The sequence below is a fragment of the Cricetulus griseus genome, chromosome 4, assembly GCF_003668045.3.
Source record: "Cricetulus griseus strain 17A/GY chromosome 4, alternate assembly CriGri-PICRH-1.0, whole genome shotgun sequence".
Classification (NCBI taxonomy): domain Eukaryota; kingdom Metazoa; phylum Chordata; class Mammalia; order Rodentia; family Cricetidae; genus Cricetulus; species Cricetulus griseus.
This window is the reverse complement of record NC_048597.1, coordinates 81252464-81271174: the sequence shown is the minus strand read 5'-3', so window position 1 is coordinate 81271174 and position 18711 is coordinate 81252464. Positions and strand designations below refer to the sequence as shown.

Below are 18711 nucleotides of genomic sequence, written 5' to 3'. Positions count from 1 at the left end.
AGACTAGGATAAGCTTAGCTTCAAGAGATGGTCTCTGCAGGCTGGGGACATAGGGAGGCAGATGAGAGGGTCCAAGGCCAAGAGGGGATTGTGTTGATCCATCCCTGTGTGTTATAAGAAGCTGTGCAGAGTCCTTGTAGAAAGTTGGCACTTGCCAATGGCAAACTCCTTTGGCCTCAGAGCCTATGTTTAAGTAGGAACCACACATCCTATGTCATGCTGACATCATAGCTGAATGCTTAGGGCTGTCAAATGTCCACCGGTACCTTGGTTCATATTGCTTTCCCATAATGGAGGAGCTGGCCGGGTTGAGACTGGATAGATACTGCAAGCCAGCCGAACATCCAACAGGTCCACAGAGATGATTACAGACAGTAGTATGAATGGAGATGGACAGTCCTGGCACACTGCCAGTCAGGACTGACATTCCTGTCACCTGGCTTTACACAGGCTGGTTTGCTTTGACCCTCGCAAGACCTCACCCCTCTGTGACCACGCGACACTGTGTCTGCACAGGCAGCACGCACCATCATCTAGAAGCCACACGCCACTCTATCCAGATGACACACAGAAACATGCTAACACAACAAATACTTTTATAAAATATTTATTCTAAAAAAAAAATCACACTGTACAAATTTAGCTAGAACCTTCTCAATGTTCAGATTTATAAAAGTGTCAACGTAACGGGGACTAAAAGGGACAAACTTTCACCGCTTTCTTTTGAAGTTAGGAAGGAAAAACAATATGATTTTCTTGTCTTTTTTTTTTTTTTTTTTTTTTTTTTCCTGGTACAATGATAGTAAATTTCTAAAAGACATCCAACAAGCCAGCAGTAAAAAGTGCAAGGTTGGTCTGCCGGCTCCACAGTTCCGTTTCTGCACAGCTGAATCCGGAATCCATGAGACTAAGCACAGCTTTCCCAGTGGGCAATGCGGGCTCACTGAGCCATGTCAGAGACTTAGCAAGATCCCCAAAGCCAGTTAAGGACAGAGAGGAGAAAGCCTGTCTGTCTGCTCCTGATTCTTGTTTCTCTAACACTGGATTTCCTGGACCCTGTTTGAAGGCCTGTGCACAGCACGCAGCTGCCGAGTGAGGTGTAGTTTCTGGAAGTTAAGGGAGGCAGGGACTTTCTCAATCTGCACGTCACACTGAGGCAGGAGTACCACGGAGAGGAAACCCTTAAATTAAAAAGCATCTCGGAAGCTGCTCAGTTTGGCTCTGCCATCTCTAATGGCAGCAGCCTTGTGTGTAGGGGGGCTCCCTCCGGGACAAATCTCACGCTCTTTCACACACAAACTACTGGGAAAGTAACTAAATAAAGTGGGTAACAAGGCAGAGCGAGGTCTCCACAGCCATGGGCTCAGAGGCTGAGAGGCACATTTCACATTCCGGGTGGGGTGACAGCTGAGGTCACAGCCATGGGTGCCAGGCAGGGTCCATGCGACATAGGTTGTCCAAGCTATTGGCGGCAGCCACCAGGGTGTTCACCTTGCTCTCTCCACCATCGAACTGGGCCAAGTTGTGCAGGCGGGTCATGATGGCAGTGACAGCTTTCTGAACCAAGGAGACCAGTTGCTGGCTGTCCATGTTCTCAGGCTGCCCGGCGGCCGACAATGGAGAGGAAGTGTCCTCCTGGGTCTTTTTGTGCCAAGCAATGATCTCGTCCCGGAGCACAGTTTTCAGAATGCCATCCACCTGTGCAAAGGAGAGGGGGAAATGGCATGTGTCCCACCAGAGGTGACTGGAGCAGCTTTATAGTGTGGGCCCATCTAACAAGAGTGGCCAGGGCCAGACTGCTACCCAGGGACTGAACAAAGCACTTCTTCTCTGACATAATGCTGGGATAATTGGCTGAGAATCCACTGAAATGTAGCCGGTGTCCCAGGCACAGGGAGGACACCCAGAAATGGCAGGCTGGAATGTTGTGACCTGCCACTAAGCTCAGAGCAGACAGCCCTGCATTTGCCAGGGTGCTGAGGGCATCTTGGTGAGGCGGGCAAGTAAAGGATAAAAAAATTCAGTCCTGGCTTGGCTTGAGCTACATACACACACTTCTGCGAACAAGGCCACTGAGCCATTGACCTATAGCTCCCCAGCAACACTCAGCAACTCCCATTTTGTGACAAACACATCCTGAAACATATTTGTGAAGTTTGAGACACTAGGCTGGTCTGCCCTGGACTGGGTTTTAAGAGCATACATGATAAGACAAACTGTCCTGTGAATTAACTCCTAGGTGGAAAAATACCCGATTTACCATCTTATATTTGTGAGTAGCTGGGCATTAATGAGCAGTCAACTGAGGCTTACATACTCAGGCCTGTCAATCAAAACAAAAACCCACCTATACTTCACAGCCCTAGGAAACAACTCTTCCTCCTCTTTCTGCTCTAGTATCTGCCCCACATATGCACTTTATCTTTGAATACTCCCTGCTATTTGCCTGGTTGTCAATTATTTATTTTTAAACATTTTAGATTTTTATCTTATGCATTTGAATGTTTTGCCTGCAGTATTTACTAAGTGTACATGTGTGCCTAGTGCCTATATCAGTTGGTAGAGTTACAGATGGTTGTGAGCCACCATGTGGGTGTTGGAAATTGAACTGGGGTCCCCTGCAAAAGCAATGAGTGCTCTTAACCAACTGAGCCAACTCTCTTGCCCCATCACCAGACGTTTAACAAAAAGCCTCAAAACACCTTGTCTATAGTAGCAACTGTTGGCACTACTAGTCACCTTTCGTATCTCTAGGTGTTTGTGTCTGCTTGGGCCTCATTTCAGCCCTGCAAAATGGAGGCAGCAGGCCAGGAAGTGTGTAAGACAAGAGCTGGAGGCTGCTACAGAGAACTAATAAACTGTGGTCCAACTGAGGACTCTGGATTCCTTTTGGCAAAGCAGCCTCCCTTTCACTCTGCACATCTTTAGACAATGGACACTCCAAACCTCCTCCAAATACTCCATTCTAACATCCCCCTCCTTGTTCGCAGGCATCAAGCACCACTGAGAGCCCAGGTGGAATTAAGGAATTGGTCCATGCTTCTCACAGAAGATGCTGAGACCCACCTTGAAGTTGGGCTGGGCAAAGCACCGGGCGACAGCAATCATGGAGGCAGTCAGCGGGCCGGAAACACCAATGGTGGTCAGGAACTCAGAAATGTTGGGTGTGAGACGGAAAGGGACTGGACGGTTGGCATCTAAGTCCCCAGTTGCATCGTTTATGTCAAATCGAAAGTAAGCGACATTCAGCTTGCCTGTGTCCTGTATTTTAGAGGGAAACATTTTTAAGCTCCACACCAGCAGGACAGAGGAGTCAAAGCAGGGTTAGGTGGTGACAGGAATGTTACCTGAGCAATCTGTAACATCTCAGGGTTGAGTCTATTGAGATGCAGGACGAATTCTGCAAAGCCAATGAGTGCCAGCTGGATGGTGAACATCTTCCGGAAGGTCCAGTAGTCTGTAGCATTGGGGAAGGTGTGCAGGGCCCACTCTTTCAACATGCTGCGGGGGACCATGTTGCTCTGGACCTCTTTGAGAATGTCTCGGAGGACCTGGAACACATCACTCTATGATTCTTTGCCCATGTTTCCCAGCAGATGGAAAGCTCTTACATTGCAATTCCTGGCTTACTTATTCTCTGACTGAACACGGCAGACTTCGGTTTCCCCCTAAGCTTGATGTACCCACCACCAGTGCAACTGTCTGAATGGAAGCCACGGCTGCTCAGAGCTTGCCTCTCAAGTCAATACACAAAGCTACGTTCATTCACCTTTGCTGCCTCAGAATGCAACAGCCAGATAACAAAAGGGACAAACGATAGCTGGGTACCAGTATCTTCTTTAAATCATGTATAGAGAGAAGTGTCATAAGCCAAAGAGCTAATCAAACAGAGAGCAGACATTTGCATGAACTCAGTTCTGTGCTGCAAGACACCAAATCTCAGGTACTTAGAGACAGCTTTAGTGCAACTGGGAAAGGCCAAAACCAATTTGTCCAGGTCTCTAGAAACTTAAAGCTCCCAACAACAGTCAGATGGGCTCTCATCTAGGAACAACAGGCTGAGTCCCAGCAAGAACAGTGAAGCTGGTGGCAATTTCATGTGTCTTTCTGCCCGTCTCCTCCCCACCTCCACAGTGGCTGGGACGCTAACCCTCATCCCTAGAGCTGCCCCCACCTGACATGTCTGACCGACAAGGTCTGTCCCTGTTTCAATGAAGTTCACTCAGTGATACTCTGCTTACTAAAAGGACTGATGGTGACTTAACATGCAGGTGCCAGAGACCAGACCATCAAGCTGGAGTCTGCAAGAGCCTGGCCAAACACAAGAGCTGGTGCAGGAGATGGGGTGGGAAGGGCAGCAGCTTTGACAGCTTCAGAACATTCCAGGAACCTAGAAGGTCAAGTGTATTTAACTATACATGACCCTGAGGCTCTGCCCCATTAGAAGTGAGAGCAAAGGCACACTGTTGAATCATGCTAATGGCATGGTGGCGCAGACAGACAGACACTATCAAAACATGTGGGTTCAAACATCTAAGAAAATCTGTCAAATCAAGAGCTGGGGTGGTAGATTAGTGGTAGAGTGCTTGTCTAGCATATGTGAGGCCCTGGCTTAGTCCCCAGTACTGCCAAAACACATGCATGCACACAAACACACCTATCAAACTGAGTTGATTTCGATGGCCACATGTGACACAGGAACAGACTAAGTCCAGGAAAGTCACCGTGTCATATAAAAATGTCTAGAATACACTATAAAAAGATAAACCAGGGGCTGGAGAGATGGCTAAATAGCTGCTTTTGCAGAGGACCTGGGTTAGGTTTCCAGCACCCACGTGGCTGCTTGCAACCTTATGTAACTCCAGTTCCAGGGGATCCACCATCCTCTTTGACTTTCAAGGGCACCCAACATGCAGATGGTGCGCAGATATGTATTCAGGCAAAACACCCATACAAAAGACAGATTGTTTCAACTTAAAAATGGGCGGAGGACTTGAGTAGGTATCATGCAAGGAAAAAAGATAAATAGCCAATAACACAGAGAAGACATGTCACCGGGAAGCAACTACAGTGATACAGTACTAGTATTTCATGCCCTTTAGGGTGGCTTATGGTGGGGGAGGGAGGAGGAAATAAGCAATGTCAAGGATACAGAGGAATTAAGGCACACATTACAGGCACTCTAGAATATAGTCCACCAAAATGTTAACTATGTAACCTGACAATTCTGTATCTGGGTGTAGAGATGAATACATACTCAAAAGAAATGAACACATATTCACACAGACAAGTGTGCCAATGTCCACAGCAACTCTCAGTATAAGGTCAAAAATAAATCATCCAAAAGTGCACCAACTGATAAATGGACAAACTAAAAGTATTATGTTCATATAGTAGAACACAGTGAGGCAATGAAAAAGGAATCGAGTGTGGACACAGGCTAGCAGAGTGGATTAAATCATTGTCAAAGTCAGACACAAAAGTCCAATTCCATTCATGTCATGCCAACAACAGGCAACTCCAGAGACAGACAGAAAGACCCGTGGTCCACCAGGGTGGGGTTGGAGAGAGATGGGGAGTGGTGGCTGATGGCCATACAGCCGAGATTGGCTACAGACACTCAATGTCTTTGAGGGTGAGGATGGCTTTCACGGCATGTGAATTTCATCTCAGTACAAGTGTTATTAAAACCATGGGAATGGAACAGAGTTAACCCATTAGAGAGCATGCTGGGGAGCTGGGAGTCACCCAGTGTGGCCTGTGAGCTGTACCAACACCATTCCTCAGGTTACTAGTGAACACAAGCTTTAGCAGTGGCTTCCCCTGTCAGAGCAGAATGATGGCCTCTCTCATGAACACCTCACATCTGCCCTGGGGGGATGGGGTAGGGCACAGAATGACCAAGCCGTGACCTGTGTTATAAAATACCCAATTCCCTACTGAGGAGCTCTCCATTCCTTCCAGAAGCCTATGAGTAAGCAGGGACTCACTTTCTCTGCCTGAAGAGGCAGGGAGCTGCCTCGGACCCTGCCAGCCAGGACCACCTCGGGCTCTCCCTGCTCAGGAGGTGGAAAGGAAGCCCTGTGGGCTCTAGCCTCCTAAATAAAGCCCAATGTTGCAGGACCCAAAGAAACTACAGTGAGCCCTGGGCAACACAGGGCAGGTCATGGCTTCCACCCCGTGGCCTCTCCTGGTAATGCACAGAAGGACCCCGTGGCACCTGGGGAGGGGCCAAAACAGCTGCCTCTTGCCGCTCCACACAACCCTGGACAAAATCTTCCCAGCCAAGGGCAGGAATCTGCAAATAAGGAGAGGGCCCTCTGTCACCCTGGGAGCACAGGCTGTCTGGGACTCCTATGGCCCACTCGGTGCTCCTGCCCCAGGCAACCCAAACAGTTGGGTCCCAAAGGTTTTAGTCGGTCACGTTTTGTATTTTAGAAACCCCACAGGGTCTAGATGTGTGTTACCCAATGTCACTGGCTGCAAAGTGAGCATGCCATCCACTAGTGTTCAAAGTCTAATTTCTGAACTTTCTCTAAGTACAGGGCAGGGATAATGGAGTCTTCGAGGTCAAGAACCTCACCACAAACCCCCTGCAGCAGATGGTCACCAGCCATCTGACCTCTCCCATCTCCTGACAAATGAGGAATCCCTCATGGAACATTCCACTATAACCAAGCAGTGTGGACAGAGGCCTTGGGTAGTAGCTGGCCTCCTGCATGGTACCTGATGGCTGGCCTGTGTTCCCCGTGCCTGCACTGTGGCCAGCCTGTCATAGTAACGGGAGATGGGGTTGTCGTGTTCAATGCCTTTCTTGGCACAGCGCTGCTTGTAGATCTCCACGAGGGAAAGTGAAGAGGGGTTGTCTTCCACAAGGCGCATCTGTGGGGAGACAGCCACAACCCGAGGAACTGGGGAAGAAAGGAAGGCAGGGTGAGGGAGAGTGTGAGACCAGGTTAGCACTCAGTGTCCTCTTCCCGCCACCAGCCCAGGGTGCAGGTAACTGTACCAGAGAAAGCTGAAGAGCCCAGGTCACACACTTCAGTACTTCGCAGATGACATACAGCACCACCCATAGGGTTAAGTCCTCACTGGGTGCTCCAAACATCCTTTAGCAGGGACCCTACCCATGCTTACTCCTTAGAGGCCTTTCCTGGCTGGACACCACTCAGGCTCTAATGCACCTGTTTCATTTGTCTACCTGCAGCTAGAAGGGCTGCTTCCATGTCTGCACAGAAAAACAACTGACACTTCTCTGTAACCTGAGCTTCAGAGTTGGACTCCACTCAACAGAAATCCAACACTCTCTTTCCATGACTACTGTAGAGCTGAGTGGCTTCAGCAGTTTAAATTCTGGAATGGTTCTGGTATGATTCTGTCATGGCTAAACTCCTGAGCTCCAGTTGGGAGCAACCCAGCAGGTAGGCCCACCACCTGTCGCCTCGGTACCACAGCTGTCTCCCTATGATGCCAGCTGACAGAGTCACTGACTTATGGCACTTTCAGGTTCTTCATCCCTATGGGGCAGTTCACTGATTAAACAAGATAATAATTAGATGCTACATTTTAAGGAATGAAGTCAGTTGGAGTGAGCTGAGACTTCCTTGTGTTGCTCTATCTGGTTGTACCCTGTTCTGGCTGCTGAGCCCCAAGCATGGGGTAGTGCTGGTGGGCTGGACCACAGGTGCTTGTGTTTTCTGATTTGAGGAGATCATGGCTAAACCACAGCTGGTGGCTTGCTGCCTTGGCTTCCATCCAGGAGAAATTCCCATAATGATTCCAAGACACCAAGGTGGACTTGCTCACTAACCCAGTGATGGGAAGCAGCATAGACCACAACTCATACATGCTAGAGTGTACACAGCTTTCTGATAAGACAAACCAGATTTTTTTTTTTTTTTTTTTTAAATTCAGAATGCATAGCTTAGCGGGGCATAGTGGTGCATGTCTTTAATCCCAGCACCCGGGAGGCAGAGGCAGGTAGATCTCTTGAGTTCGTGGCCAGTCAGATATACATAGTAAGTTCCAGGACAGCCAAGGCTACATAGTGAGCCTCTATCTAAAACAAAAAAACAAACAAAAAAACCCAAAAATACACAACAAACACCTCCTCAAACCTAATGATTTTACCTATTTATTCATTTTTTAATTTTTAAAAGTTTACTTTGTATCTGTGTGTTTTGCCTGAATGTATATATATGCACCATGAGAATGCCTGGTGACCAGAGATCAGAAAAGAATTACAGATGGCTGTGAGTTGTCATGTGGATGCTGGGAAACAAACCCAGTCCTCTGAAGAGCAGCCAGCTGAGTGCTGAAGTATCTAAGTTCTTCTTTGTATTTTTAACTATATCTATACATTGCGTCTGTGTGTGGTCACCTCTGGAACCGGGGTGCAAGAACAGCACGTAGTTTCAGGCACTGAACCATTTTCTCCAGCCCCCAATTCTACAGATTTTAAGATATTAAAAGTTAAAGTTCAGGGCTGGAGAGATGGCTCAGAGGTTAAGAGCACTGACTGTTCTTCCAGAGGTCCTGAGTTCAATTCCAGCAACCACATGGTGGCTCACAACCACCTTGAATGAGATCTGGTACCCCCTTAGGCTAGGCTAAGTTGGACAAGATGGTGCCCATCTTTAATCCCAGCTCTTGGGAGGCAGAGGCAGGCAGATCTCTGAGTTCCGGGCCAGGCCAGAGAGACTGTCTCAAAAAACCAGAAAAGGTGGGGAGGAGCTGGTTACACCTTTGCTGTTAGAAGAATGGTCCATAAAGGATTAGGACCATAGGGCTCCGACTTCAGAGATCACACACCAGGATCCCAGCAGCCGGAACTACCAGGCAACATAGCCTGCTGCCCTTGGTGTGGCCCCGAGACAAGGCAACCCCACACAGTGCTACAGCCCTAAACAAGACTGTGCAGAGCTCGACACAGGAAGGAGAGCCCGAGTGTGAGCTCTCAGCCCATAGTGAGAGACCAGCTGAGGCAGGGCGTGCCTGCTGCTGCTCCTTACAGTTTCCCCTCAGAGGGTGGCCTCCTGAGCTGCCCTGTCAACATGGTGTGGCTCTCATACCTGTGAAGAACAAGTGTCTCTTGGTGGTCTCCTTTCTCTTCTCCAGGCAAGGGTTTAGCAGGCGGAGCAGCTGCAACACACGCTCCTCCCGCCGTGATTCGGTAAGGCAGGCATCATTCATGACCAGGTACGGGTAGATCTTGCCATTGTGTCCTCGGATGTAGAGCCTGCGGGCCGCCGTGTTATGCTTCTGGACAATTTCCACTCGGGGCATAAAGCTGCAGATGCAGACAGAGGAGAGCATGAGCCAGACCCTTTCTTGGGAAAACACAGTGTTAAGGACTGTCACAGACAAACAAGCAGGACGGTTTAGCAGACACAGAGATGTGACGGTAATCTTGGCTATATGGATGACTGACGGAGGGAGACAGGGAGGAGGGGGGTCTTGGAAGAAAGGGGAACAAGTCTGAGTGTCTGGAAAGGCAGAGCCAATTCAGAAATAAGGAATGAGTTGCATGTCATTTGCTGGAGGCAGCCTCGAGAAAGCACTGCTCATACCTCAAGTATGAGCACTCCAGTGAATTCTACAACTGCCAATAATGCTTTTACTTTTATTTACTTATTTTGGCTTTTTCCCAATTGCATTGTTTTTTTGGAGCAGGGTTTCTCTATGCAGCTCTGGCTATTCTGGAACTCACTCTGTAGACCAGGCTGGCCTCTAACTCGCAGAGATCCACCTGCCTCTGCCTCCCAAAGTGCTGAGATTAAAGGTGTGCACCCCCACCACCCAGCTTCCAATTACATTTTTACTTTCATTTTGCACACATGGTGTATTTGTGGCAGGCAGAGCGGGTTCTGTCCTTCCACCATGTGGATTCTGGGCATCGAACTTGGATCCTTAGGCTTGGGGGTAGGCCTCTCTCTTTACTCACTGAGCCATTCATAGGGTCTTATCAGACCTGCCTGGCCTAGTACTTGCGGTGGAACCCAGAGTGGCTCTAACTCTGAACCATTCTCCTGCCATAGCATCCTGAGTCCAGGACTTATAGATGTGAACCACCACACCTGGGTCCAGTTACACTTTTAATATTGCACATTAAGAGTTAGTGAACACCCGGCACAGTTCAGTTTGCCAAGTTCTATGGTGATTTATAAAAGGCCTTCTCTCAGGACTAACTGTACAGTCAGCTCAGGTCCTGGAGTCACCACCCACCCACGCCAAGGAACCAGCATGGTAGCACCCCAAGGCCATCCCCAAGTCCCTCTGCACACGAGGCCCTGCGCTTACCGAGCAATCTTGATGTAGTAGTGTGTCGGCTTAGGCATCAAAAACTCCCCAGGGATCTCCACTTCAGCTGTCTGAGCTGAGAAATTGCTCAAGAACCGGCACTTTTCCTCTATGAGGAAGAATTTGGGAAGCTGCTTGGTTTTAGCCTCAAGGATTTTGATCCACTTTTTCAGTTTAGAAATTAGATTATGAAGCTTCATGGATCCTGGGACACTGAAGTCAAAATCTGCAGAATAAAATAAACAGAATTAAAACCAGCTTCACAGGCTAAGTATGATACAGCTTGGTTGGCGATGAGTCTGTATAGCATGTAGAACTCCCAGGTTCCATCCAGGAACAGGGCTGATGAGAGTGCCAAGGGTGGCAGTGCACCAGGCCTTTGGCTGTGCCACCTCACAGCCCCTGCATGAACTTCACTGCTTATAAGGTTAGTCAATGTGCTCTCTGTCTTTCAAGTGACATCTATCTGGTTTACGACTGAACTTTTACATGACCACTGAGGTAAGCACACACACTCTACCAGAGCTGCACTTTGTGCTCGGTCACTGACTTCCTCACAAAGCGCTGGTGATGTAGCTCACTGGTAGAGTGTCTGCCTAGCTGGCACAAGTCCTGGATCTAGTCCCCAGGGCTCACCTCCAATCCTAGTTGAGGTGTGCACCGGTAATTCCCTTCCATTGCTGAGTCGTGATGAACGACACTCAGCTAGTCTATGCTCTACCTCCTGAAGGAGGCCTGGGTGGTTTCTGGCTTGTAGACAGCAATGAATACTCACGCACACCTTGCTGCATGAGAACCCTGAGTGCTCTCCTTTCTCTTTAGGACTGCCGGTGGACTCAAGCTTGTTACATATACACAGAAGCAGCCTTGCAGGTGCAGGCCAATAGTGTCAGACTGCTCTCATTCATCTTTGGCTGTATCTGAGGAAACCTGGTGATTTTGACTTCTTTTGAGTTTTTGGTTTTACAGCTTTTACATTGAGATCCAAATGTATCAACCCCTATCTGATTCTGTTTCAGACCACAATGAATGGAAGGATCTGATGTTTCAGATACAGATACTGAGCACCGGCCTAGATAAAAGCAAGCTGGGTCCTCGGTGTGTGGAAGTCAAGTGTGATGGGAAAATGCTGATCTCATGCGCTTCCCTCTTCAACAGGGTGATGGCATTGCTGACTTCAGTGGCAAGAATCTTAACTAACAGCAGCTAGCTCCCTGGTGAGAAAGATGGTAGAGCCCAGATTTTTTCTTCTTTTTCTTATCTCTGTGGATATGTGGTGTCTTGTGTGTGAATATAGGTACATTGAGTGCAGGGGTTACAGGCATGCGCATGCATGCACATCCCTAGATGCTCCTCAACAAAGCTCTACATGTGGAAGCCTCAGCCTGAGGCAGGTTGTGTGACCCTCAAGCACATTACAGATCACCCACAGGAGCCCAAGTGTTCTCAGACCACCCGTGAGGTGACAGGACAAACTCCACATGCCAGGTAGAGTCACAGTAGGCTGTGGCTGAAACTGTAAAGCATCTTCTTGCATAATCAACAGGTATCTACCATAGGCACATGCACCACACACCGTTTTAATTGCATTCTTTCATCTTTAAGGACAATAAGGAAATTACTGAAGTTTTGGGACTAGGGGTGTGGCTTAGTGGTTGAGTATTTAGCCAGCTTAAGAGAGACAGAAAGAGAGAAATGCACTCCATGTCCCCTGCGGTTTCAGTATGTATCAGTGAATAAAGGATATTTTAGATAGCTACAGAAAGAGTAGGTAAAGATGTTTCATGTAATTTTGAGAAACTGAGGCAAATCTTGTTTACATGTCCACTCCGATGGCTAGGGACCTGTTTGGGCAAGTTGCTCTAAACAGTATGGGAGGCACTGTGCTATGTAAACACACATATGAGCTCGGGAGTGGTGAGGCTCCCCAGATGAGGCGGGAAGAAACCGGGAGAGGATGTGAATACCTCTAAACCTAGGAAAGAAAATATCCTCATGTCAACCACGGACAAGTAACGGAAACAGTCCCCTTGTTGTCCTGCCTCCTGCCCTGCAAATCTGCACCCCACCTGTCACGTCAAGCTGGCATCTTAACTTTAAAATATTCTACCTCATCTTGTAGTTCTGCCCTAAAGCCAAGTGAGGGGGGCTGGAGAGATGGTTCGGAGGTTAAGAGCACTGACTGCTCTTCCAGAGGACCCGAGTTCAATTCCCAGCAACTACATGGTGGTTCACAACCATCTGTAATGAGATCTGGTGCCCTCTTCTGGTATGCAAGCATGCATGCAGATAACTGTATACATAATAAATAAATAAAATCTTAAAAAAAAAAAAAAAAAAAAAAAAGCCAAGTTAGGGAAGGCAAAGGTTTGGCCTGAAAAACCTTCTAACCCTCATCTCTGAAGGCTGAATTCTAGTCCTTCAGGGGAAAATAGACTGCTGGCAGTCCTGGCTTCCTTATGTTTTGAGTACTGAGATAGGGTCTCACTATGTAGCTCTGATGTCCTGGAACTCACTATGTAGACCAGGCAGTCCTGGAACTCACTATTGTAGACCAGGTGGTCCTGGAACTCAAGAGATCCACCTGCCTCTGCCTCCCGAGTGCTAGGATCAAAGGCGTGCGCCACCACATCTGGCCAGAGTTTATGTTTTAACAAAGTCTAAGCAGCATGTGCCCAGTGCAAGACTCACCTGTGGTGAACTGGCCCTTCAGCTTCTGGAAAACGGGGTCCTGGGCTGTGGCTTGTGCTCGGCGGGCCAGTGACTCGGAGGCCGCACTGGAGAACATGGTTGAGACGTTGGACACGTTCTCCAGGCCCACTCCAAAAGTGCTCACCAGCTTCTTGACAAAGTTAAGAGTGTGAGGGGTAATCTTGGCATCCGATACAGCCCCACTCTTTTCAAAGGCGACAGAGTAACACTTTGCCAGGCCCTGCTGGAGTTGTCTGAGTACCTGGCAGAAGAGACAAAGACCATCAGCCCAAAGGGCAGTGGGTAGCCAAAGACTCACACCATGTCTGGCCACTCATCTAGTCATTTCTACCGTACCAACATCTGGCACCCAGTGCTACCTACAAACTCTTACATCAGCAAGGAGTTGGCCCAGAGCCCAGTAAGATAACACTACTGGGCAGGAAAGCATGTTATATTTTATCCCCAGTTGAGAAAAGGCTGAAAGTAGTAACCCATATGCTATCCATGCCATAGCTACAGTCCTTCCCTTACACACAGTGGCCATCAGCAGCCAGTCAAAAAGTAACTGAGGCCATGGAGGAATACTGCAGCAAGGAGTGCTCCTTAACGCCATTTCTTTTTCATTATTGCATGTAGTCTAGGCTGGCCCTGAACTCCTGATGTTCCTGCCCCTGCCTCCTGAGTTCCAGGATTGCAGGAATGGGCCACCATCATTTATATGGTGTGTATTTGCGTATTCCAGGCAAGCAAGCACTCTACTTACTGAGTTAAAAAACCCTCTGCCCTTATTCCCCTCATACTTCAATGACCTGAAGCTGTATTGGTGTCCAGAGACCAGCTCTTCACCTGCTGCATGGTTACATTCAACTATAAACAGCTGGGTGGACCAGATACCCCAGTCTGAAGACAGCATGTCCACAGACTCTTCCGGTACCATCTACTCCCTCTACGGGGAGGCAGCAGCTGCAGAGTAGGGTCCACCTACCTCCTCGTGCCAGTTCTCTCTGAACCAGACCATCTGGTCGACGATGCCTTCCAGGGAAGACAGGAGGGTGGGGTGAAGCTCCCGCTGCATGTGCATGATTCGGCTGCAGCGCCACATGGGCGCTGTTGCTCTTATGGGCCCTGGATCTGATGCAGAATGGGACTGGTTACCCACTGAACTGGGCTGCTGCTGTCCAGAATCTGAGAGCAACACACACAACGCCAATGTCAGCGCAAGACCCACTGATGACAAGCTCAGAGCGCTACAGGACCCACTGGCCACAGGAACACTGGTTCCTGCCATTGTGGGACAAGACCTTTCTTCCCCAGGGACAGGGCAGATATGCCCTGGTTCTAAGAACAGCTGTCCCACTTGACTGAGGAGCATGGTCAGCTATGCCCTGGCTACAGGTGGTCCAGGGAAAAGCCAGTGTGTGCACCAACGGACCACAGAGTTAAAGTGGGCAAGCGCCATGGCTCCCCGAGCCCCTTCATCATCTGCTGTCTGATGCAAAATGACAGTTTTGAAAATTAGTCTCCCACTGAGAAGCACACTGCAGAACCCTGCATGACTGATTTCTGGCTTGAGCTCACTGTATCCAGTCAGGAATTAAGAGAATAACCTTAACCTTGAAATGACCATGCCAGAGAGATGAAGCACACTGTGTTCCTGTGCCCACCTGGTCTCATGTCCTAAGGAGGTTCTGGTGCAGCACGGGAAGCCAAGTGACTTATGAAGCACCATGCTGATCAAGTACCCCAGACCACTAAGTCAGTCTTCTCCTCAGTGAGGCTGTCAGTGTGCATCCAAAGTCATCTTCTGCGACTGTTCTTACCACAGCTCCAGACAGTCCCGTCAGGACTGCAGCACACTGACATCTTTGTTGCCGGTAAGAGCTCTCTATTTCCTATAGCTGGGACCTCACTGTGGCAGGGAAGATTACAAAGTACTCAGCCATTAGGCTTGGCCCTCTGCCCCGACTGAAGAGAAGACTGACCACAGGTAGGAGGGGAGCTGTGGGCAGGGTGTGCCTGTAGCTGCAGTGCTCTGGGATACCCCACAGACTGACCCCCTCACACCCCACCAGCTTGCCCAGCTAAGACGTACCACTCTTGTAGCGCTCCCTCTGCTCGATCTTCAGCGTCAGGTATAGAGTCCGGATGGGAAAGTAGACTGCTTGGGGATACACTCGTCCAACCTGCTCAGAGACAGCAAGGGGTCAACAGCATTGTTCCTCAATACATGTTCTGGGTGATAGACAATGTATGGGGAAGAGTTAACTGAGCAAGCAGTTAATGGGTTTTGGTTGGGCATTTAGGTCGAAGAGACCAATCAATACCAGGTGACTGACATAATATATGTAGCTGTTAGCCAATAAATGAAATAGCTAGCTCAGTTGTTTAAAACCCCAACAGACCATGTCTCATAAATTCTACCTGAAGACTGTTAATGGCAGAAACCACTCTCATTTCCTTCAGTAAATCTAAGGAAAGCAAGAGACACTGACTCTGGACTTGGATCTTAGCCAATGAAAGACTTCTGTGTATTTGTTAGTCATGGTATTGAGCACAAGCCATTCCAAGTCATAGTGACTCCAAATAAAGGACAAGCCCACTTGGGCAACTTTTGGTCTGTGTAACTGCAGGAGTTGTCAAAGAAACATGTACCCAACTTGGCAGGCATCATCTCTACCATACTGGCTTGTGATCCTGTTTTCAGACCTTGTATATGTGCCACAGAAGACAGGCACATCTAACTGCCAAGGACACAGGGCACCTGGCTTGTGTGTATGCAGCCACTGCATGGATGACAATATGGGACAGATTTAGGCAGTAACCTGGCAGCTAAACTCTAGGCAAAATGCCAGGATTTGCTCTCAAGCAAAAGAAATGTCTTTTCCAGGAATTACATGACAATCTCCATGTAGACGGAACCAACTAGAGAGGTGCTGCCTGTTCTGCCAGGCATAACCGGGCACAGCTGGTGGCTGCTGTTCAGGTGAAGCTCTGACTTTAGGAAGTAACAGAGGCCTTGAGCACCCTAACTAACTATACCACTACTAAAGAGTCTTCATCTAGAGCTGGAGAGGTGGCTCATGGGTTAAGAGCACTAGCTGCTCTTCCAGAGGTCCTGAGTTCAATTCCCAGCAACCACATGGTGGCTCACAACCCTCTGTAATGGGATGATGCCCTCTTCTGGCCTGCAAGTGTACATGCAGACAGAGCACCCATACATAAAAAAGATCTTCATCCCTCAGACTCCTACAGACATAAAAGCTCTGTGAGACCCAAGTGTGCCCAACTCCACCTGGCTGATGAGGTTCAGGAGCAGCTTGCCCTCCGAGCCCACCAGGCAGGTGAGCAGCTGTGGAATCCATGCCAGCCACTGGATAGGGGGCACACCAATGCAGTACTTATCCACAGCATCTGCCAGTGTGTTCTTGTCATCATCAAAACTCAGAAGCCACAACACCTAAGGCAGAGGACAAGTTTTAGTTAGTGACATGAGAATTCTGAGTGCATCGATCAAGTGGCTTTTCCCCAACCTTCAATGAAGTGGTGTTACTGGCCATGATGGGGCATCAACACAAAGCTTAGAGTGGAACCTTTCCAGTGGGATAGAATCTGTAACCTGAATCCAGTTTTCCTGCTAATTGATCAAACCTGGGGACCAGCAGTAACTGCACGGAGACAACAGGTAGATAACCTGCTTGTTCACAGGGGTGCCCTCACCCAAACCAAACCAAACAGATTTTGGTGAGAATCTCATTATCAGCCATTTGCAGCAGGCAAACTACATGCTGGTGGCCGGCATCCTTCAGAGCCTGTGACTGCAGAGTCATGAGGATGACGCTGCCACAGCAGTGTAGGGTTGGCATCTGGCTTAGCAACCATGTGTGCTGATGTACACTCCAAAGCTCATGTTCAACCAGGGACTCAACAAACAGCCCCAGGAGAGCTTATTCCTATGTCTGTTGCAAACATTAATTCTTGCTACGCTGAGGCACTGCATGGACAGCACACAAGTGGGTGAATGCCAGTTCCCTCTGGCCCAGAAGGCCTTGTCCATGATGTGGCCCCAGACAGCACTAGACATAAAGGAAAGGCCGAAACCCCAGGATGTTCAGGCCTCTGTTTCCTTCGCTTCAGTTGTGAAAAGTCCCACAGTAAGGAGATGGAAGGTACCAGCTGTTCTGTGGCAAAGATTAATTTCCCAGTCTTACCTTGGCCAAGTACTTCCTTGATTTGCTCTCATTCTGGTGGCGGCAAGCGTGAAGGTAGCAGGTGATGGCAGACACACCCAGGTGCAGCTGCCGCTCCTTCACGAAGATGCTCTCCAGGTAGTCACCCCACATGGCCCAGGCCTTCACCAGAACATCATGCATCTGCACAGCCGCTGAGAACGCTTTGTTGGCTTCCTCTGATCTATGTGGAACCAAAACATACAGCAGATGACACAACACTGCTTCAAATCCTGGATTTCAACTGGGAGCAGCTCATACCTGTCATCCCAGCACTCAGGTGGCTAGCCCAGAACACATGGGAACCTATGGGCCAGCTTGAGGTACACCACCAGACACTGTTTTAAAAATCCATAACCAACCAACCAACTAACCAAACCGAACACTGAGTAATACTTAACACGTTCATGGAACTGTTGTGGGGCCTTCCTTAAATAGTCACTCTGACTCCCGGCAATGCCACATCCCCAGCCACCAATCTAATCTGCTCTCCGTCTCAATGGACTGATGTACTTGACACACTTGTTGTCATCAAGCTATACATCGTGTGGACCTTTCAGTCAGACTTCACCTAGTGCAATGTTTCTGAGGCATCCACACTGAAGCATGTGCCAGACACCATTTGGTTCTGTAGCTGCGTGACTCCACCGTATGTGCAGAGATGGCCATTCGCTTAACCCTGATGCTATTTCCACACTCTGCCTGCAGTGACTAGTGCTGCTACAGACATGGAAACAAGTACCTCTTTGCTTAGGTCTTTATAGACCAAGGATCAAACCTCTGGAGCCGAGGGCAGCCCAGTCTTAAAGTTTTCTGTGCAACTGCCCCTTATCAAACTATTCCACAACAGTGATACAAGATCCCACTTTCCTACCACACGCTACTGATGTATCAGACAAATCAAGAAAACAAAGGCCTCCTATGACCTTATGAGTAGGAAGGCTCAATCCCCAAACAAAACCAGCAGCCAATTAATTCAGAGGCACGGGAAAGACTATGACCAAGTAGGAGTTGTCTAGTGAGAAACAGGTGGGGTTCTGTACAACTTCCCATCTAAAACTAGATCCCATATGGATATGGCCCACAGTCAGGGCTGACAGACTGTGGCTCTAAAACAAAAACCCCTCTCCTCAGTCAGGCAGGGAATCAGAAGGCCCAACAGGATGGCCAAGGGGAGGAGCTTGAGTCCTGACTGGAGAACACAGCAAGCCCAGCTAAAGCAACAGAAGCCCACAACACACAAAAGGAAATGACTATACTCCCGACAGACAGAGACTGAGGGACCAGGTAAGGAGCCTTTGTCACCACCAGGTCTGTGCTCATGCCACTCTTCTCTAAGACACTGTGGGGCTCCACACAGCTCTACTGTGAGCTCCTCTCAGCAGAGGGCATCACGCACAGATGCCTCACCAGTCATCATGAAACCACACGATTCCCAGCTCTGAGCCACACACTGGCTGAAGGAACAGCTAGAGAGCTTGCCACTCAGCCC

At 48.8% G+C, this 18711-nt stretch overlaps 1 protein-coding gene across 1 annotated transcript in view; it reads right to left on the bottom strand.

The window, feature by feature from the left end:
• Positions 1-735: 735 nt before the first annotated feature.
• Trrap (transformation/transcription domain associated protein) overlaps positions 736-18711 on the bottom strand; it is a 96176-nt gene continuing 78200 nt past the window's right edge. Inside the window, 11 exon segments of the mRNA XM_035443159.1 lie at positions 736-1698; positions 3067-3261; positions 3348-3551; positions 6727-6911; positions 9072-9289; positions 10300-10525; positions 12991-13252; positions 13979-14124; positions 15086-15176; positions 16286-16450; positions 17202-17403. Of these exon segments, the coding sequence (XP_035299050.1) occupies positions 1414-1698; positions 3067-3261; positions 3348-3551; positions 6727-6911; positions 9072-9289; positions 10300-10525; positions 12991-13252; positions 13979-14124; positions 15086-15176; positions 16286-16450; positions 17202-17403 (2179 nt within the window). The 3' untranslated portion in view covers positions 736-1413.